Source organism: Macrotis lagotis, chromosome 1, assembly GCF_037893015.1.
Source record: "Macrotis lagotis isolate mMagLag1 chromosome 1, bilby.v1.9.chrom.fasta, whole genome shotgun sequence".
Classification (NCBI taxonomy): Eukaryota; Metazoa; Chordata; class Mammalia; order Peramelemorphia; family Peramelidae; genus Macrotis; species Macrotis lagotis.
Window position 1 is genome coordinate 399,375,191 of NC_133658.1, and position 22,057 is coordinate 399,397,247.

The following is a 22,057-nucleotide window of genomic DNA, read 5'->3' on the forward strand; positions in this document are numbered from 1 at the left end:
CCCCAGAGACCTCAACTCCTTCAAGGTCTTATGAGAGGCTCTGATTACTCTCCTGACCTGTGCTCTGTTCTGTGGATGCCCACAAGCCCCCCAGAACTATTAATAGGGCCCCTGCTCCACTATGGCAGTTTGGAACCCCAGGGTACATCCTGGATCTGAGTATAAGCAAAGCAACAAAGTCCTGTCCTAGGGATAGTGAAGTGACCTCTGCATTCCCCCCCAATCCCCTTACCCTCTGTGGACTGAGCACTCTGGAAGCAGCTGCTGGGTGGCTCTGCAGGTTCCTGGGACTGGGGCTACATTAAGACCTGACGTGCCCTGGGCTCAGTGCTTACTTTGGTACAGTAGAGTTTTCCTGACTACCTTTCAATTTGTCCTTGGCAATCCCTGGGCTGAGAGGTCTAGAAACCACCCCACTGCCACAGACTCAAGAGCCCCCCAGGGATCCAGGTGCCCCAAGGGCTGTTCCTGGATGACTCAGGCTTGGTCCCTAGCCCTTTCCTATCCCAGTGGAACAGATCCTTTCCATGGATCTTTCATGTTGTCTTGGACCAGAAAATTATTTCACTCAGTCTTTCTGTGAGTTCCACCACTCTAGAATTTGGTTAGAGTCATAACTTTCAGGCATTTGGAGTAATCTCTCCCAATTACTTTAGCTGTAAAATTAGAATGTTGAACAAAATAATCTCTAAGGTTCATTCTAATTTTATTTCCTTTTTAACTATTCTGTTCTATCATGAATTTCAAAGTTGACTGTCTAGTTGAGAACTAGATAAGTGTAGTAGTATATGGGTCTTCTTTGAGAAGGGAAGGAGAAGGCTTTGGCTCTTGTCTTCAATTGATAGTTACATGGGAAAAAGAAAGCTCTACCCAGCCAACCCACAGAGCAGGTTCCCCTTCCCTCCAGACCACAGGGTCCGAAGGGAAGTTCTTTCCCCACCCTAACCCTGAAGTGCTAACAAGTCAGGTTCACACCATCCCCAGGTCCTCCTCTACATAAGTTTTTCATAAGGGACAGCTATTTCATGAGGTTAAAGGCAGCCACGTAAGTCTTATATACATTACATGGGAGAGTCAAAGGGTTCTTTAAAGAAATATCACTGTTCTTTGAGTAATCAAAACCAGGGCTGCCATTATTGGAAAGCATGACTTATGTGGTGTGATTTAGGAGTGGGTAAGATTAAGCAAAAAGCTTTCCTTTGGAAGGCTTACCACAGTAGGCAAAATCTCTATGTTGAAGTTCTTCCCTGGGAGTGATCTTTTTCTAAGCCTTTATCAATCACTAATACTTCAATGAAAAGGAATTCCAGCCCTAAAGTCTTTTCTGACCTCCAGATTCACATCATCAATTATCTTTTGGATACCTTGAACTAGAGGTCCTACAGATCTCTCAAATCACCAAAACAGAACTCTTCCCTTCAAACCCTTCCTTCTTTCACACTTCCCTATTTTTTTGTTGAAGGCTCCACCACCCTTCCAATCAGTTTATTGCCAAGTCCTGTCATTTCTACCTTGACAATATTGCTTGTATACCTTTACTTTAAAAGCTATCATCATGGTGCAGGCTTTTACATCTTTCACCTGAATTATTGCAATAGCCTCCCTCATTTCCTTGCCTTACATTTCTTTCCACTACAATCCAGATTCCATTCAGCTGCCAAAGAAATTTTGCTAAAGTACAGGATGCCAGTCTTGGCCACTTGTTCTGGCATATGACTTCCAGTGGACTCAGATGACTCTGGAGGATAGAGTGAGACTTGATCACTTTGCACAGTCCTATGTCACTTAAATCCAATTCACCCTCTTGGTGTTTTTGCTTCTCTTCTGAATGAAGGAGGAACAACAACCATCACAACAAAGCCTCTCTCTCTCTCTCTCTCTCTCTCTCTCTCTCTCTCTGTCTGTCTCTCTGTCTGTCTCTCTCTCTCTCTCTCTCTCTCTCACACACACACACACACACACACACACACACACACACACACACATACACCCCATTTCAAGAAATTCCAATGATTTCTTTTTATCTTTGAAATCAAACATAAAATCTGCTCTTTGGATTTAAAGCATCTACAACCTTGTCCCTTCCAATTTTTCTAGTCTTTTTCTTAGGTTTTTTTTTGGAAGGCAATGGGGTTAAGTGACTTGCCCAAGGTCACACAGCCAGGTAATTATAAACTGTCTGAGGTTGGATTTGAACTCAGGTCTTCCTGACTCCAGGACCAATGTGCTATCCACTGCACCACCTAGCTGCTGCCCTAGTCTTTTTATTTCTCTTTTCCATGTACTCTCCAAACCAGCAATAAATGCTTTCTATTGGATTTCGCACATTATAATTACTCTAATACCTTTTCACTGGTTTATTCTCCAAGATCACCCTTTTGACTGCTACCTGTTGGCTTCCTTCAAGGTTCACCTAAAATTTAAGCAAACCTTCACAGTTTGCCTCAACCCCAACCTAAGTGCTAGTCTTTCCTCTGAGATTACTTTTTTCCTATTCTATATAGTTCCTGTAATTAAATCATTGTTTGCATGCTCTCTTCTTCATTAGAAGATGAGTTCCTTGAGGGTGGATAACAGGTTTTTGCATTTGTTTTCCCAATACTTTGCTCATAGCAATTGCTTAATAAATGTTTTTTGAGTAATAACCTCACGAATCTACAGATATTATGCCTATTTTATTGATGAAGAAATTGAGGCTCAAAGAATGGAAGTGGCTTACCCTTGTTCTCATCTTCCTGATTACCCCTATTCCTTCTCATCAGTATCATTAGTTTGTAAGTAGTCAAAATAAAGGGATAATAACAGAAAATAAGATTACAGAGGGAAACCTTGAAGGCACATTCAAATCATCCCAACCATCGAAGGAGAATAATTCACAAATTTTATCATATTAACCAATACTCACATTCTGATACTATGTGTTGAACCTGGAGAACCTATCTAGGTGCTATTTGTCAAAATTTCTTGTCCTATGAACCTTGACTAATAGAACATCAAAAGGTTCTGGGAGTTTTGATATAATGTGGATTTGTTCATGTTAAAGTTTTACCAATAACTTTGAGATAATTTAGAAATGTTAATGAACTAATCCCAAATTGGCACAGATAGGAATTATTGTGTTTCCCTAAGAAAAACTCTATAATGAGACCTCAAACTCCTTTATCCCCCAATTGATACTGTATTTTATTTTTTCAATTTCATGATATAAAAATTTTTCAACATTCATACACATGTACATGCATATCTATGTTATATAATTTCCTTTCACCCTTCCTTCCCTCCCCCCTCCCCTCAGCAGTGAATAGTCTAGTAAAATTATATATATCCATTTATGTTTAACATGTTTATAGATTAGTAATTTTCTGTATGAGGAATTAGAACTAAGGGAAAAGAAAGAAAACCATAAGATAGGAAGGAAAAACATAAGAAATTTTTAAAAAGTGATCATAGTGTTCATTCAAATTCTGTAATTTTTTGTTTGTTTTATTTTGTTTTTCTTCATCTGAATGTGGATAGCATTATCCAGAACAGTAAATCCCAGGACTATCCTAGTTTTCTGAACTGCTGAGAGTTACTGCATGCATCAAAGTTGATCAACTCACAATGTTGTTAATTTTTACAATGTTCTCTTGGTTCTGCTTCCTTCACTCAGCAGCAGTTCTTGTCATTTGTTCCATGTTTCTCTAGAGGACTGTAACCTCATTAAGAGTTATCTAGATTAATGAAATTATAAGTCTGGTAAAAGTTAATAAGTATTATATAATTAAAGATCTTGATTGTTCCCTAATGATTGTTCTTGGACCAGCATCCTCCACTTAACTCTGTTGCCCTCCTATTCATGCGGATAGGAACCATATTAGCCATACCTTCTGGCTATATCCTACCCCAATCCCACCACTCAACTACCCCAATGGTCTCATGATCTGGTTTTCCCTTATAGACCAAAATACCCATCTCTTCCATGATGAACAACAGCAATTGGACATGGTCCATGTTCTCCAAAAGCATCAAGAGGAATTTGAGAAGTTAAGACCAGAGCATCAGACCAGGGAAGTAGAAATCCAGGTGGGTTCCTGGCTCAGTTTCCTTTATCGTATAGGTTTCCTCAGGATATAATCTACCTTCCTGCATGGAAGGAGGTAACATTCAGAGGAATATGGGAGGAAAATTACCAAGAAACAGTCATTCCATAATGAAGAGTCCAATGCCAATAGCCTTGGAATTGCTTTCCTTGATGTTTTTAAACTTCTGATTACTAAGAGCAAAAAAGGAATTTTCTATATTGTTCACTATATATGCTTTGCATTAGCACTAAACTCACAGTCATGAGACCTGCTTTCCAATTTCTGCCATTAACTTTTAAAATTTTTTTTAAATTTAAAAATTTTTTTCTAATTATCCTACAACTAACTCTTTTTGTGATCATGGGTAAATCCCTTTACTTCCCTGGAATTTGGTTTCCTCCTTTGTAAAATGAGTGAGTCAGACTGTGATCTTTAAGGTTCTTGCCAGTCCTGATGTCCATGAAACTTGCCCTTGGAATTATAATAGTAGGGAACTAATTGATTCTATCCCACTCTCCCTGGGCTTGCCTTATTTCCAGGTGGTGGATGAACAGGAATTAGAACTTCGTGAAAAACTTGCTGAGCAGCTCCAAGTACTGCAAAGGGAACATGAAGAGACCTTGCAAGGTAAGGGACCCTCACAAACCTTAGACTCTGGGATGAGAGAACCCCTGTCTTCTTAGGGAAGTAACTGACCTTGGCTCACATGGGATCATAGTCTTGCCCAGACCTTCACTTGTGGGATTGTCCTTTGAGCCAAAGTTCCACTAACTGGTGTAGGAGCCCCTGAGCAGCATATATCAGCCATTATTGCGGGGTCTTTCCAAACACTCTAAATTCAGATTTGTGAGTTTAGTAAAAGATTCAGTAGGAGCTCTGGGCCAAGTTAGAAGAATTTGGAGCTAGTCCAAATATTCCTATTTAGCAGCATGCTACCCTGAGAGGAAGGTCCTATTATTATCCTAATTTTATAGGTGAGAAAACTGAAGTAAACTGAGGCTATATGAATTGCCCAGGTCACACAACCACTAAGTGTTTGAGGCTGGATTTGAATTTACATATTCCTGACTCAAGGACTGGTACTCTATCCAGGGTACCTCTGGCTTACCCTCTGAAGGATATTAATTACTAACAGCTTAAAGTTTTATCTCAGTCAACTAGATGCTGTCTGTGGTCCTGAATTAGTGTGAAAGGGGATTCTGGTATTCTATTGAAGTGATATGGCAAAGAACACCCAATTGAAGTCTTACTATTTTGACTCTGACCACTGTTTCAGTGCTTTTTGGGTACTGACACTTTTTTTAAGGTTTTTGCAAGGCAAATGGGGTTAAGTGGCTTGCCCAAGGCCACACAGCTAGGTAATTATTAATTGTTGGAGACGGGATTTGAACCCAGGTACTCCTGACTCCAAGGCCGGTGCTTTATCCACTACGCCACCTAGCTGCCCCTGATGCCACCTAGTTGCCCCCTGACACTTTTAAAGATGAAAATATTCTTATAGAGAAATCTGAGTCTATTTTATTTGTTTATTTGGTCCATTTCTTCCTATATATAAGTGCAAGCATGCATGCATGTATTCCCTGTTCTTGCAGGAATGTTAACTTCTCTCATTATTCCTAAGATAGCAGACTTCCCTTGCTAAAGGCCTTTTTGTCTTCATGTCTAAATGTGGTCCTAAAAATGTCTGAAAGTTACTCTTGACCTGGTTTCCTCACCTCAGTCCTGAATGACCACAAGAGTGAGGAAAAAAGAAAGAGGCAGAGATATTGTGACTGATACAGCTCCTTCTTGGGTTGAGAAAAGGCCTCACTCCTAGGCTCATAGAGTTTGTTGATTGGAAATGGGAGGAAATATTTCTGGGGACACTACTATGGGGTGGAGTTGGATTAGGAATGTCTTGTCATACCTGGGGAAATATGGTCCCTCTTGTTTGAAATCAGGTAATAGGAAGTGCCTCACCAAGGTGCCTGAAGTTGGGGAACCACACCTGAGAACACCCTTCCCCCCCAATTCTGGAATGTATTTCCATGCTTCCTGTGTTGTTTCTACTAAATTGAATAGAATAGAATAGGCATAGAATCATAATAGACTGTTAGTATAATGGAGAGGAGTTAGGACTTAGAACAGGTATCAACTTAGTCAATTCCCATCAAATTCCTCTAAGAAGAATTTAGGGCCTTTAGCATTTGAGTGTTTTCCCACAATTAGAGACAGAACTGGTTTTGGAACCCAGGCATCTTGATTTCTAATTCCATAATCTTTCTAAGAGAAAGATTATGGTATAGTGGGGAAAATAGTGACTATAGAGAAAGAGTATCTGGGTTCAAATTTTACTTCTGAAACTATTTGTAACACGTTGAAAAAGTCATTTAACCTCACTTCGTTTTATTTTCTTCACCTAAAATAAGGGAATCAGACTACACACATGGTCTCTGAGATCCTTTATGACTTTAGTTCTATGAGCCTGTTAAAGATTCTCCATTAAAGGTATTTCTGAATCTGAAAGATGGTTTTTAAATCCAGCCATTCCATGAATACAAAAATCATTTTGTTAATGCACTACTCCATTTAAGGGAACAAAGGGAGAAACATCTTCATACTAGACTCCAGAATCCAGAATTCTTTTCTATAATCCCAAAGGAAACCAACCCAGGAAATTCATCTGGGCTGAGGAATTATTGAACCTGTAGTTCAAGTGATATGCCTCAGTCCTTACTTGTCAGACCTGACTATTTCTTCATACTCCCCAGCAGCTCCCATTATTCTAGGAGGATCAACCTGTGATTGAGTCAGAGTCAGCTGGTGATGCTAGAGAAGAAGTTAAGGTCTGAGTTGAGATTTGACTTCATTTAGTAGTTTACATGATCCTGGAAAATCACTTAAGCCCTATCTGCATCAGTTTCCTCATCCAATAAAATGAGAATAATAATAGTACCTACTTTCCAGGGTTGTTGTGAGGATCAAATGAGATAATATTTGTAAAGCTCTTTGTGAGGCTTAAAATATTATCTAAATGCTATTATTATTATAGCCATTATTATTTATTTACTACTAGTAGTATTAGAATTACTATTATTGATAACAATTACTTTCTCTTTGTAACTCTATCTCATCTGATCTTTATAACTATCCTATGAGATAGGAAGAAGTTGTTATATTTATTTTATAGATGATGAAACAGATTCAGGGAGGAGGAGGTACTTCCAAGGTCACACAGTGAAATGGGAGTAGAACAGTGATTAGAATTAAGGTCTTTTGCTTCTTAAAATTCTTTTTACAAGATTGGGCTAAAATGTTGAATGTGCCTAGAAATTATTATTTGCCAATTCTTTCTTGGTTGTCTGACTGAATCTTATATTCTTCAGACCTCTGGTAGCAGCTGACATTTTCTTGGTTGGGGGATGAGGGGGATCTGGTGGGGAGGATGCAAGGCTTAATAGCTGAGCTAACCATGGTACTCTTTCCCTGCAGCACTTCAGGCCTCACATGAAAAAGAGAAGGTGGCCCTCATGGATTCCTTCCAGGTGGCCAAGGCAGCCCTGCAGGTGAACAGAGTGATAGGAAGCATGAGGTGTGCAACAGCACAGGTGTTGGGGAGGAGAGACTGGGAAGGAAAGCTGTATGGGACAGACTTTTCCTGGTGGGTTGGTTAATCTTCAAATTTGCCTCAAACTGGTCTTATCTCATAGTGCCCAAGGAGTCATCTTAGTTTCTCTTTGGTGCCCTGTGTCTTCCAATTCTTTAAGTGAGATAATCCTTTTTTAAGGAAGAAAGTCTGACAAATTCATGCTAAAGTGTTGAAGACTGTTTTAATGGTTTAATGTATCCCCCATCTCAGTGGGCTCTGTATTTTAAATTGAATCAGAAAAAAAAGACATAGCTGAAACTCAAGGAATTAAATTTTAATGGTCAAGCTTTAAGCATTAATGATATACTAGAAAAGTAGCTATTAGCTTTAAAAAAATTATTTTTAATATTTTTAAATTTTTATTTCAAAAATAATGATTCTAGTAATGGGGTTCAGTGATTTTCCTTCACTGTTACAGGTCACCATCCCTATAAAGGGAATTTTAATACAAGTTCAACCATGTCATTCAAGTAGTCAGTGGTTCCCTAATTGCCTCAGGGATAAAATACCAACACCTCTCTTAAATTTTTATTTAAATTATTTAAATATTTAAAACCTTTCACAATCAGGCTCTGATCTAGCTTACCATACTGATTTCCTGTTACCACCCATCTACCATGCACTAAAAATTCCAGCCAGGTTGGTCTGCTCTTACTTACTGTTCCCTGTGTATGAGATTTCCTGTCTTTGTGACCTTTATTCAGGCTTATTACTAGGTCCTACATGCCTTTCTCTGGGTTAGGCTTGAGTCCTGAAGACCTGAGTTCAAATTTAGACACAGACACTAGTTATTTGACTTTGGGTACATCACTTAAACTCTATCTCTGTTTCTTCAATTATAAAATGGGGATAAATAGCAGACTTTCTCTATAGGGAGAGGATCTAATGAAATACTATTGGTCAAGTACTAGGCCTAGTACATAATAGTTACTATATGCATATTTATTCCCCTTCCTTCCTCTCCCTTCTCCCTTGTTGTCTTTGCTCCTTGGAGTCCCTAGATCCCCTCAAGATTAAAATATGCTTTCTCTTACATGAAGATTTTCCTGATTCCTTCTCCCCTCAAATTCTTTGTATGCATTTTGTTTAAATGTTGGATTGTGTTGGTTGCAGAATGTAAGCTCTGTGGAGAAGGAACTGTTTCATGCCTACCACTGTGCCCAAGAATGCAATAGCTCCTTAATTAACACTTGCTGAACTAAATGGAATTAAATTTGTGAGCTATCAGTCAAAATCTCTTGCATTCTTGGTGAAGATGTTTTCTGAATTTAGCTAGACTGTGTCTATGCAAATAAATTTAAGTGTGTCACTAGGCCCATTCTCAAAATTTTGCTTGTGTCAAAGTCATTGAGACCTTTCAGAGTTTGTGCTGCACTGGTTTATCTTTCCTAGAATCCAAAGCTCTGACCATGTTAGGGCATCAGAATAGGACATTAAAGACAAGTCCAAAATGGCCTACTTGGAGGATCTGGTGTCAGATAAGAAGAAGGTATGGATAGCTGCCTAGTTCATCACTCATGCTTCCCAAGAGAATTTAATGAGGGAATAAACATGTGTGCTATAACTATTATGTACCAGGTCTAGTGCTTAACAAATAATATTTCATTATACTCTCTCAACAACCCCATGAGGAAAGTTTCCTATTATCCCCAATGACAATCTTCTCAGGAAAGGGGGCAGGGATCGGTTTGTGAAGATAGAAGGATATGATGATCAGGTCTTAATTACAGAAAATAGTGACCTGGGTATTGGCAGATTTTTAGATCCAAGAAATAAAGCTTTCTTTAAGTTTGATCACTTTTGGAAAGAAGCAAGTGATTCTTAACCTGAGAACATAGATGGGGAATCATGGAAAGAGTGCAGAGGCAGTGATTAAGAGCCTATGTGAAAGATCATTGTTCCAACAGCTCCTGTACTGTTTATGCTAAAATTATAGATGGAAAGAAGACTATTATTGCCTGTATTGAGAGTCATCAATTTCAGCCTAAAAACTTCTGAAATGGTCATTGGAGATCAGAGTGGAAGTTTATTATCATGCTACCTACGGCTCAGGGGTTTGGAGTGCTAAAGATTCAGGTCCATTACTATGAAGATGGCAATGTTCAATTGGTTAGTCACAAAAGATGTATAGAATTCAATAACTGTCACTGATGATGTACAAACTGCCAAGGAATTTATTAAAATCATAAGACATGTCAAAAATCAGACTGTGATTAGTGACAACTATGAGACAATGTCAGACACTACATTCAAAGTCTTATACCAGTAGCTTCCTGTCACCCACACCAAACTGACTGGAACAAAATACTCAGCTACAAGATTGGCAAAGAAATGCAAATGTTTTAAGGCTGGATGTGAAATTCTCGAGTTGTAACATACAAAAAAAAAAAAGAAAGAAAAGAAAGGAAAAAAGATTTAAAGTATACTCTTATATGTAGGTAGTTTATAAAGAAGAACAGTATTTTGCTAGGGCTTTCAAAATTAATGTTTTCTACCCTCTTGGAATACTATTGAACTAATAGCTATCTTGATAGTTTTGGGAGTTTTTTTGCTGTGTGTGTGTGTGTGTGTGTGTGTGTGTGTGTGTGTGTGTGTGGTCCTTGCCAAGTTAGCTTCCTATTGTGACTATCTATCTTGGAATTTATGTACTGTTTAGAAAATTTCCTAGCCATGAAACTCTTCTCCTGACCTTCCCTTAATAATACTTCTGGTTTTTATTGATCAACCAATAGCTAAAGATGCTATGCTAAAAGATTTATCTATAGACATCCTTTCTCTTCTGACTGCTGATTGCCAATTAATGGCATTTTGGTAACTGAAGATTTTTTAAATATTTGAAATGGGATTTTGAAGGTCTCTTTGGTAGGAAAGGGGTTTTTCTAGAAATTCTATAATGATCAGTTTCTCTAGGAAATTTTGAGGGTTTTGTGTTGTTTAATTTCTAATCCAAAGACATGAACCACATTCCCTCCAAGTGAAGTTGTTTGCCTTTTTCCTTTTCCAAAAATTCCTTTCCTTCTAGTAATATGCTTATTATAGGCATCTGAATTTTTAGAATATAGTTACCCCATATATATGCATAATATATATATATATATTTATATTCAAGAATTGTTGACACAATTTGTATATAAAGGAATAAATATTAAAACTTGAAAAATTCAGATGCCTAAGGAATAATAAGCATATTGTGCTTTAATGCTTTGTAGCAAGTTCCTGGAGTTTGTTCTGGAAGGGTATGAATCAGGCAAACTAAAAACAAACAAAAAAAAGATTTATACTAAAAAAAAGAATAGAACATTAAAAGTTTATAGCTTAGATCCAGAATGAACACCAACGTTACTAATGGAGATCCCTGTCACTCAAATTTCATCCAGTATTATGCTTGTACATCTTTCTATAAATTCTCTAGAGAGAAATATAGTCATTTTACTTCTGGGCTACATGCTGACAACCCTCATGTTGTCCTTCATTCTCAAAACGGGATGACCCTACTTCTTTTCCAGGAAGTTCTTGATAATGTCTCTTGCTCCATTTTTCTCTACCAATTGAAATGCTTCTCTTCAACCAGTTCAGATGGTACCCATCTTATAAATTCAAAGAATCTATGATTTCATAAAAGTGGGCACTTCCTCCATTGATACAGGTCACAATATAGCAATGTTTTGTTGCATCCTGTATGATTTTTTTCCCCATGCCTTCCCATAGAGTGTCTACAAAGGATCCACTCCAGATGCTATGATCTTCAGCTTGGTCTTTTTGTATTTTATGTATACTAGTACAACCGGCTGACTGTACATTCTTGTACTTCTTGCCATGTGACTAACAGGCCCTTGTCTTTTCCTGATTACATAATACCTTGATATTCCTTATTCCATTTCTTGTACATAGGTCATCATTGAAAATATGCTGCAGACATGACTAATATGGAAATCTTTTTAACAGTTGTACATGTATAACCTATGTCAGACTATTTGCTGTCAATGGAAGGAGGAGGGAAGGGAGAAAAATGTGGAACCCAAAATCTTATTAAAAATGAATGTTGAGGGGTGGCTAGGTGGCACAATGAATAGAACACCGGCCTTGGAGTCAGGAGTACCTGGGTTCAAATCTGACCTCAGACACTTAATAATTACCTAGCCATGTGGCCTTGGGCAAGCCACTTAACCCCATTGCCTTGAAAAATCTAAAAAAAATCAATGTTTCTACATGTAACTGGAAAAAAAGAAAGAAAAATCACACACGCAAACACAAAATGTGCTTCATCCTACTTATATCTATGATTAATTTCCTTTGGGTCATCTATAATTTGGATTCTTTTGAGACTATAATGTTCTGAAATTTGTAACAATAAACTTTGAGGAGAACATACATGTCACATAGATGGGGTTTTGTTCTAAGGAACAGCTTCAAGTCATATAGATTCACTATATAGATTCTCAAGTGTAGTTTAGTCCATTCTCTTACTCCCATTTTATTCTAGACTGTACTTTTGTCCATCTACAGGTTTTGTACTAATAGACTGGACATCCAATTGCACTTTGTAGACTAGAGAATAGGCATTTTCCATCCATTTAAATTTCTTGTAGAGTATTTTTTGTGATAATCTGTTTTGGGTGTTTCTTATTGAGGAAGTTCTATAATGTTTTTTGGTGAAAGAACATCTGGAAGTTTCTGAAAGTTTTTGAAGGACCTTGCCCCCTATAGGAATCCCTCACCATGACTAGGGAATTCCTCTATCCATTTAGACTACACATAAGATTATTACCATTACTGTAGTATTGGATTAGTAATCTATAGTCATATAAATGACAATCTATACTACATGAACCCTTTTTGCTTAGGGTTTCATATAATTATTAGAGTCTCCTAAAAAGAATTATTTCTGTGGTTGCATTTATCAAAGAATCATGTATAATTTTCACATATGCATAAGAAATTCCTTGTGTGTGGGAACATGTTCTTATAGCAGAAAAGATATTTGGCATCAAAGTTCCTGGATTCAGATCCCAGCTATGCTTATTACTCTCTGTGGCCTAGGACAATTTTTTTGTTAATAACTCAGTTTCTTCAACTATAAAATGTGAGGGGACAATTGGATTAGATGACCCTGAAATCTGGAAACAGTGCTAGATCAGATAACCTTTAAAGTCTGGGAAGGAGTGTAGAATAATATCTACTGAGTCAATAGTACACTTCCAAGTTGACTTTTTTGTAATCAACAAACAATAAACATGACTAATCTTGTATTTTCTGTATCTTTCAGCCATTTATGTGTTTATAAAGATAAATACGTTTATATATATATATATATATATAAATATATATCTATATTTAGGAAACAATCTCTAAGCATCTTCTTGTGTTTTTCCTCATAATTTCATCAAGAACCCTTATATAAACTCTTATATACCAGGAATTTGTAAAGATGAGAAAGTAGGCATAGAGATCACTACATGCTGATATTTTGCAATTGATTTTTGAGGGGTAACAATATCATCTAGAATTTCTCAAAATATTTTAACATCTTCCAGGCTTTGAGATATATCACATAGTTATCCCTCAATGCTTTCAAGACTAAGTCACTTCTAGCATGGATTTTCTTGATATATTATTCCTGGGACCCAGCCATTCTTCTTCATTTCAACTCCTTAAGAGCCATTTTATTTTCCTTGTAGGGCATAATGAGGACTGGAGTGTTAGGGTCCAAAGGTAGTTGTTCCTCTGTCACTGATGAGAAAGGATTCTTACAGAAATATCAATTTTGTTGTTTTTAAAATTTATTTTTTGCCTTCTTGACTGTCCATCTAGATGCTTTTGGGATGATTTGGAAAAACTGAATTTCATTCTAAGCTTCCTCTTCCTTCTACCATCCTCCTTCCCCTCTTTGTGATTTTTATAACTTGATACTGTTCCCATTCTATGGCCGTATTCCTCTCTAGTAAATTACGAACAAGTTTGTATTTTAAACTTTTATTTTGCATCTGTTTTCCCCCTTTCTGATTAATATTTCCATAATAAGGTGATTTGGGGGTTCTCTTGGCCTCATCATTATGGTGACTACATTTCAGTGAAAATGTTGGTAATTAAAATTAATATTTTTTTCATTTCCAATTTTTTAGCATCAAGGGATCATGAATAGGTTAGGTCAAAGTTACAATATTTCACAGTGTTTAATTTTTTATTTATACTTTAAATTTGTTGTTAATTCTAACCTTTAAGTCAATAGTCTGTACAGACAATGAATTCTATTAGGACTTCCACATGGGTAACTATTAATTTGCTGTTAAGATATAGTTTCAAGTTTTGTGGAGGTGTATGGTGTTTGCTAATAGCCAGTGCATTCTAACTCTCTTCTGAAAAAAAGTATGCACAATAATTAGGCATGTCTTCTGAATATTCTTTATGACTTTATTTAGTCTCTTTTGTTTCTCAAACCCAAACCATACTCTTCACTATCTTTCCCTGTTCCTGCCTTCAAATTAAAGTCAGTGAATGCCAAAGCATGTTTGTGTTGAAGATCTTGCCAAATTCTTCATAGAATTTCTCTATCTCATTATTTTATGCAGCAGGTATTACAGAATAATTTACAATTATATTCATGGTGGCCTTTTTTTGCTGTTGCTTATCATGAAGGCTTCAAGAAGAGATGACCAAATACCCATAAAATGCTTTGTTCCTTTTACATTTGAATGCACAATGAAATCTGTTCTACCAACTCCTTTGTTAACTCTTTTTTTATTTTTTGGAAAGCAGTGGGGTTAAGTGGCTTGCCCAAGGCCACACAGCTAGGTAATTATTAAGTGTCTGAGGTCAGATTTGAACTCAGGTACTCCTGACTCCAGGGCTCGTGCTCTATCTATTGTGGCACCTAACCACCTCACTTTATTAACTCTTAAAGGAGAGACTGTCAATCATTCATCCATTTGGCTCTAACTTCCTTTTATTATAATCTTTATTTATTATGAAAATATTCATATTATTCCATTTCCCCAATAATTACATCAATTTGTTAGATATCACAGAGTACCTACAGTTGTTTGTAGGTATCCATTTATTTGTAAATATTCTAAAAATTTTAATCTTTAGTACTTTATGTCCTCTTTTCTGTTATTCTATGTGAGGGAATGGAAGTTGTTCTACATAAAACATGTCCTTGTCTCATGGGTTTGCCAAAATTAATCACCTGTTATTCTCTTGGTTGTTGTTCAGTCATTTTCAGTCATATCCAACTCTTTGTGCTCCCTTTTGGGATTTTTTTGGTAAAGATATTGAAGTGGTTCGCCATTTCCTTCTCTGACTCATTTTAGTGAAGAGGAGACTGGGACAAAGACAGTTAAGTGACTTGCCCAAGTTCATATAGCTGAAAGTGACCGAGGCCAGAATTGAACTCAGGAAAATGAGCTTTCTTGACTCCAGGTTTGGCACTCTATCCACTGTGCCATACTTTCAAGTCATTCTAGTATAATATAATCTACTGGAACTTGTGACTACAATAACATTAAATAAACTAAGGTCACTTCCCTGCCATGATGAAGCATTAGGTTATGCCTTTATGGAAACTTCCTAAATTAGTGTAGCCAATAGTGATATACTTTTAATATTTCTTCTTTCACATTGTTTAGACCTTTCCTTCATTTTCAACCTTGTAATCATATTGACAAGTATATGTATCATTCCTCTGATTAAATTATAAACTTCTCTAGAACAAAATATAGAAGTTGATTTTCTTTTTCATCTTTTGTTTTTCTAGTGCCATGCACAGACCTAGTCACAGGCAATGGACACTTGTGAAATGCTTGTGGAAATATTTGACTTTTTTTTCCTACCATTCATTTCTAATGTTTTGTTTGTAATATTGGTTCTTACAAGATGATGGTATTCAGGATAGTATACTGTTTTTCTTTTTTTAATTCCCTCAGTAGCCTTTGAAGACAAGGTTTCTGAAGAGATATTTGTTTCTTCTTCCCCTTCTAGAATATTAGCACTGCATTATCTTAGAGCTTGTTCCAATTGCTCAAATTATTTTCCCTTTTTAGGTTTCTCTGTATTCTTGTGTTTGTATTCTAGAGTTTCTCTTTAGTTCTTTTCTTTTCATCAAAAATGTTTCAAAGTCCTCTATTATAATAAAAGACCATTTCCTCCTCAGTATAATGATACTGAGCTTTGCAAAATAAATTATTCTTGGGTATAAGCCTTGATCTTTTGCTTTTTGGAATATTGTATTCGAAGATCTCCTCTAGTTTTTAGTTTTTGTAAATTTAGGGTTTACCACTCCAAATCACTCTGACTCTCTTTGATTGGCAGATTATGACCCAGTTGAACATTGTTGGGGTCCTGATTGGCTCAGACTGAATGTAAATAGCAATTGTTTCTGTTTCTGCCAGAAAAACTGAGGGTTCTCCCCTCTCAGATTGATTTTTTTATTTTGGGGGGGAGGGGTAGTGCAAAAGAGACCATTCTTTGCTTCATTTCTTTCTTACCTGCCTTAATCATTGAATGGACTTTCCCTCAGTCAAACTGAGACTTGTTAAAGACCTTAGCTTAAAAAGGCCAAGTTTTCCACTGCATCCTGGGGCAACTCTAATCATTCTGATTCATATCTGGCCACTGGACTCAGACAGCTCTAAAGAAGAAAGTGAGGCTGGCATCACATTCCTGATGTCATGATCTTTGTAAAAGAAGAACAAACGTGTGTACATGTGTGTGTGTGTGTAGACAGAGTTATATAGATATACATATATAAATTCATATTCTTGCAGTATTCTTGTCTGAAAAAACAGACTTTTGCTGTAGGGACCAACATGGATCATGATTAGAAAAAAAAATGGTGGATGAGTTAAAGTTAGCATCAAAGGCTTGTATAACCACATGAATGAATTCACAAATTTATCAAAATGTTAATAATGTAATAATTGAATTAAAGTTTCATGCATTTTCCTTACAAAAACCATGAAGTAAGTTTTGTGTGCATTGTTATTCTAATTAGAGAGATAAGAAAAATAAACATGAAAAAATTAGATCACATGTTAAAATAGGTCCAAAAAGATCTATTTAAACACACTCTTGATGCTCACCAAAATATGAAATGACCTGTGCCATTAGCTATTTTTAACTCTCACCATTTCTTCAGGCAATGAGGCCAAGAGAGCCTCACTTGACAAATACTGATTTTTTTTTTGTCAAGGGGAGAGAACTGATAGCAAAGGATAGTATTTGTTTCAAATACAACTCATTTGTGAAATAGTTTGAAAGAAACTTGAGGAAGATTATCAAAACAATTACCCAATAAAGCAGCAAAAAATGATAGGAGAAATAATGAGTTTATAGAAAACTTCCAGGGCAGCTAGGTGGTGCAGTGGATAGAGCACCAACCCTGGAGTCAGGAGTACCTGAGTTCAAATCCAGCCTCAGACACTTAATAATTACCTAGCTGTGTGTCCTTGGGCAAACCACTTAACCCCATTGCCTTGCAATAAAAAAAAAACCTAAAAAAAACTAGAAAACTTCCTGGGGGCAATAAAAAAATGAAATTTGAAGGACAGCAAATAGAGCATAAATGGTAAAAAAAAAATCTGTCAAGGTTTCTACAGCAAACTATCCATTCCATAAAAGCTAGGGTAGCCTTAATAACCTAGCATAAAGGAAAAAGAACTTCAAAGAAAATAAAGATTGGAAGAATGTTTGGAACAGACAAGTGTACACAGATAGGATCTAACATGACCTTTTCTAGGTCACTGAGGGATTAATTTGCATGACATATGAAAGAGGAAGATGCCATGTTTCATTGTTAGGACACAGAAGTTACAGTTGGCCACCATACAAATTATAGTTCTGATTATTTCCATATTGTGCTCCTTCACCTTGGTGTAGTCATCATTCAATTATGCTTTAGATCCAAGTATACAAATCTTCCTTAGTTTCTCTGAAATATTTGTCTTCATCATTTCCTAGGGCATAATAATATTTGATTGCATTCAAAAACACAATTTCATTGACCATATTCCCCAATTGATAAGCACCTACTTAGTTTCCCATTCTTTGCTGTTATCCATATGTTTGTAAATGCATATGTTTACACACATAAACAAATATATATTCACACACATAAAATATAGATTGAATATTACTGTTAAGTATAGTTGGTCAAAACTGAATTTTGGGAAACTTTTGTAGACCTAAAAATATTTTTGAGTTTACTTGCTTAACTGTTTAAAAATGTATTTTACTTCTACTTCCTCAAATCATCTTGCATTTACTTATCTGTGTGAATTTTGTTTTTTTCTCAGTAGAAATTAAATATAGTAGGTATAGGAATAATTGAAAATTTTTAATCCCCTAGAATGTTTTTTATATTGGATTGAAACAGTCAAAGTTGCAGAGCCAAGACTGGAATTAACTCTGTTCATTGTTCTGACTAGTACCCCAAAATTGCCTCTCCCTCTAGGAATCAACTAGGAAGAAAAGCTCTTAGGGAGCAATACAGTACTTTACACCTTAAATTCTAGAATTTACTTAGACTGAATGTTTATAATAAAGGAGATCACTGAGAGCTAGTGTAATCAGGGAAGGCTTTCTGGAAGGGGTGGGAGTTGAACTGGGGTCTAAAGGATGAATAGGGAAGAGTGGGAAGGAAATACTAGGGAAATGACAGACAAATAAGGAATAGAATTAAATGTATAGTGTAGTTGGGAGCAAAGGTTAAAATGGAGAGTTCTTGCAGAAGAGATTAAAGAGGAAATACAGGACAGCAAATTCTGGATTCAAGAGACTAGTCTCTATTCTGAAGTTCATGGAGAACCATGCAAAGTCCTTGAGTAGGAGACTTGAGAGTTCAGGTATCCACAAAGATGAATTTAACATTTATGAAAGATGAACTGGAAAGGGAGAAGACATCCCCTCTCTCCATCCATTCACTGACCACTATGTAACCTTTAATCAAATTTCTTCTTGCTCCCTTCTTTTACAACCCATCCCTCCCACTTTCCAGGACACCATAAATGGACTAACTTCTCAGATGGAAGTCTTCCAGAACAAGATGAAGAGAGTAGAAGAATCTATCCTGAGCAGAGATTATAAGAAGCATATCCAGGTAAGTCCCTTTTAAATACAGTGACCTAAATCCTTGGTATAGCAGGTCTTTAGAAAATTAAAAAATGTCCAGGACAAGAGTAAGTGATCATTTCTCCCACCCTTTGCCCTTATTGCAGTCACAGTTTAGAGTTAGAGTATCCAGTTCTGGTTACCACATTTTAGGAGAGACATTTACTAGCTACAGGGCCACCATGACAGTGTGAGAACTTAAAACCATGTCATAAAAGGATTTGTTGAAGGAATTGAAAATACTTAACCTAAAAAAAGAGTATACTTAGAGGAATACATACTAGTTTGGTAACTAGGAATATTGAGTAGAAGTGGCAGAGAGGCAGATTTTGACTCAAAAATTATGAAATGCTTCTTTATAATATTTACAAATAATATAATAATTCAATAATAGTTTCATTTAATGCACCATGTTCATAAATATATACATTTCATTAATAATGTATAAATTACATACACTTACATTTTTAAATACATATATATATTAAAAATAATAATAAAAAATTCTTATAATAGCTGCCCTAAAGTGGAATGGGCTGTCTTGGAGTACAGTCCTACTTCCCTGGAGGTCTTCAAAGAGAAGAATGTGGATGAATGAACTTGTCAGATATGTTGTACAAAGGATTGATTCTTAAGCAAGTAGAGATTGAACTAGATGAGATTCTTTCTAATTCAAGAATCTTTGATTCAGAGATTCTGTGATTCAAAGTCATAGGGAATGAGGTCACAAAATAATGAACAAGGCAGGACCAAAGTGTCACTCCTTTATGGGTGAAGGAGAGACCTAACATTATTGATGCTTTCCCCAAACACCTCTGTAAGACCTGGATGACTTAATTTTCCAATCTTATTGATGAGAAAACCAATATTTAGAAAAGTTAAGTTACAAGAACTGTGACAAATTCCAGTTCTGATCAATGAAGATGTAAATGTCTTTATCAATGCTTCTCTGTCTAGGACTATGGGAGCCCCAGCCAATTTTGGGAGCAGGAATTGGAGAGCCTGCACTTTGTCATCGAAATGAAGAATGAACGTATCCATGAACTGGACAGGAGGTTGATCCAAATGGAAATAGTGGTAGGTCAAGGGCTTTTCTGTTGTATCTTTTTTCTTTCCTTTCCTCATGTAATTAATTCCTGTACTCTTTCTTTCTTATGTCTGTTCCTCTGTTCCCAAGATTTCGTGCTTTATTAGAGCTCACGTTGAGATTTTGAGAATTAGAGGATCTTTTAGATCATGTAATAAAGGTCCCATCTTATATGGATTAGAAAATTGACATCACAGAAAAGAAATGACTCCTAAAAGTTGTGTGTGTGTGTGTGTGTGTGTGTGTGTGTGTGTGTGTGTGTGTGTGTGTGTGTGTGTGTGTGTGTGTGGTAGTAGTCAAGTAGCCAAGCCAAGAGTGGAACTTTGGCCTTCTGACTCCAAGGCTAGACATGTGTTCATTCCACCATCATGTTCAAGAGGAGGCTAGAGCATTGTAGGGAAACCCTGTCTCTGGATGAGACACTCTCTCTTTCCATACTAAGGTGGTTCAGGGTATTGAAAGGAGAGGATGTTTTTATTAAAGGGGGGAGAATTTCCTGTTCAAATAGAGATCATAATATATTTTTATTTGAATTCCTTCTATCTATGAAAGTCTAGCCTTCTATGCTTTGGTAATTCTAGGTAAATCATATACCTGCTAGACATTTCAGTGAAAGGTTTGAAGGGAAAGAGATTGAACTTATTTTGCCTAAGACATATTTAAGAACCTCATCTGATTTCTTGCTACATTATGGCTGATAATAGGCAGTTGGTTGTCTACATTTAGACATGAGTTTAATTGCCCTATTATTTGACCTCCTCTAGTGTCTGTTCTCTTTCTGATGCTTTACAGAAAGAGAAAAATCTATCGTTAGAAGAGAAAATTTCAATACTTCAGCAAGAAAATGAGGATCTTCAAGTTCAGGGACGGAACCACCAACGGGTATCAAGGTAACCACACCCTTACCTTTGAATTCTCATCTTCCCTCTCTAAACAGCAACTTCAAAGGAAAGTCATGCAAATAGGCTGGTGTAGTCAGGATCAGAAGGTATCTCCAGTGTCTCTGTGATTTGCCAGCTGTCCTAGGAAAGTCTCAGAATTGGAGCAACTCACTTTTCTCAGTCCACCCTTGCTTTGCCCTGTCAATACCATGGACTTGTGTCCTTGATCCTGGCTTTGTCAATGACTCTCTGGATGACCCTAGACAAGTCACCTCCCCTCTCTAGGGCTGAGTTTCCCCATCTATAAAAGTGTCAAGAATTAAACTAATTGTTTCTAAGACTCCTTCATCTCTGACATGCTATGAGTCTATGAGTGAGCAGAACTTTATTTTGGTTTCTGGGGGGGGGGGGAGGAGGAGAAGGGGAGAGGTAGGTAGAATCCAGAGAAAGGAGAAGGTATATAAATGAATTTAAGAGGATATTTGTAAGAAAGCTATAAGAACACCATACAAAGAAGTACATAATCTGCATAGCTCCATGCTTAAACATCAATGCAGAAGACAGGGTCAATTAGGGAAGGTTTCAGTGAAGAAGAGTTCTTTAGAAATTGGGTCAGTTTTGTTTGTTTGTTTTGAACAAAGAAACTTAATTTTTTTTAGTTCCAAATTTTCTCTTACCTCCTACTCTCCCCCACCCCTGGAGAAGGCAAGAAAAATAAAATACATTACAAGAATGTAAAGTCATGCAAACAAATTTCCATATTAGCCATTTTGAACATTAGCCATGTTAAAAAAAAAAGAGGGGCAGCTAGGTGACCCAGTGGATAGAGCACCAGCCTTGGAGTCAGGAGTCCTTGAGTTCAAATCCAGCCTCAGACACTTAATAATTACTTAGTTGTGTGGCCTTGGGCAAGCCACTTAACCCCATTTGCCTTGCAAAAGAAAAACTAAAAAAAAAAAAGGAAGAAAGGAAAAAAATTATCTTTCAACCTTTAAGTCTATCAGTTCTCTATCTAGAGATGAATAGTAATTTTAATCATGAATCCTTTGAATTTGTAGTAGGTCATCATTGTGATCAGAGTTCCTGAATATTTTACAAAGGATTATCTTTGTGGTATATAGATCAGTTCACACAAGTCTTCCCAGGTTTTTCTGAAATCATTCCCTTTGTTATTTCTTTTTTTCTTGCCTTTTTTTTTGCAAGGCAATGGAGTTAAATAACTTTCCCAAGATCACACTGCTAAGGGAATTATTAGGGCTCTGAGGTCAGATTTGAATTCAGGTCCTCCTGACTC

General features: G+C 36.6%; 1 protein-coding gene and 1 pseudogene across 1 annotated transcript in view; both read left to right on the forward strand.

The window, feature by feature from the left end:
* CCDC69 (coiled-coil domain containing 69) overlaps positions 1–22,057 on the forward strand; it is a 38,694-nt gene that overhangs the window by 13,443 nt on the left and 3,194 nt on the right. The window contains exons 3-8 of the mRNA XM_074212582.1: positions 3,941–4,065; positions 4,604–4,691; positions 7,536–7,609; positions 18,683–18,784; positions 19,753–19,872; positions 20,675–20,772. Of these exons, the coding sequence (XP_074068683.1) occupies positions 3,941–4,065; positions 4,604–4,691; positions 7,536–7,609; positions 18,683–18,784; positions 19,753–19,872; positions 20,675–20,772 (607 nt within the window). The remainder of the gene's footprint in view (positions 1–3,940; positions 4,066–4,603; positions 4,692–7,535; positions 7,610–18,682; positions 18,785–19,752; positions 19,873–20,674; positions 20,773–22,057) is intronic.
* Positions 9,143–18,687, forward strand: LOC141506527 (F-actin-capping protein subunit alpha-1-like; annotated as a pseudogene).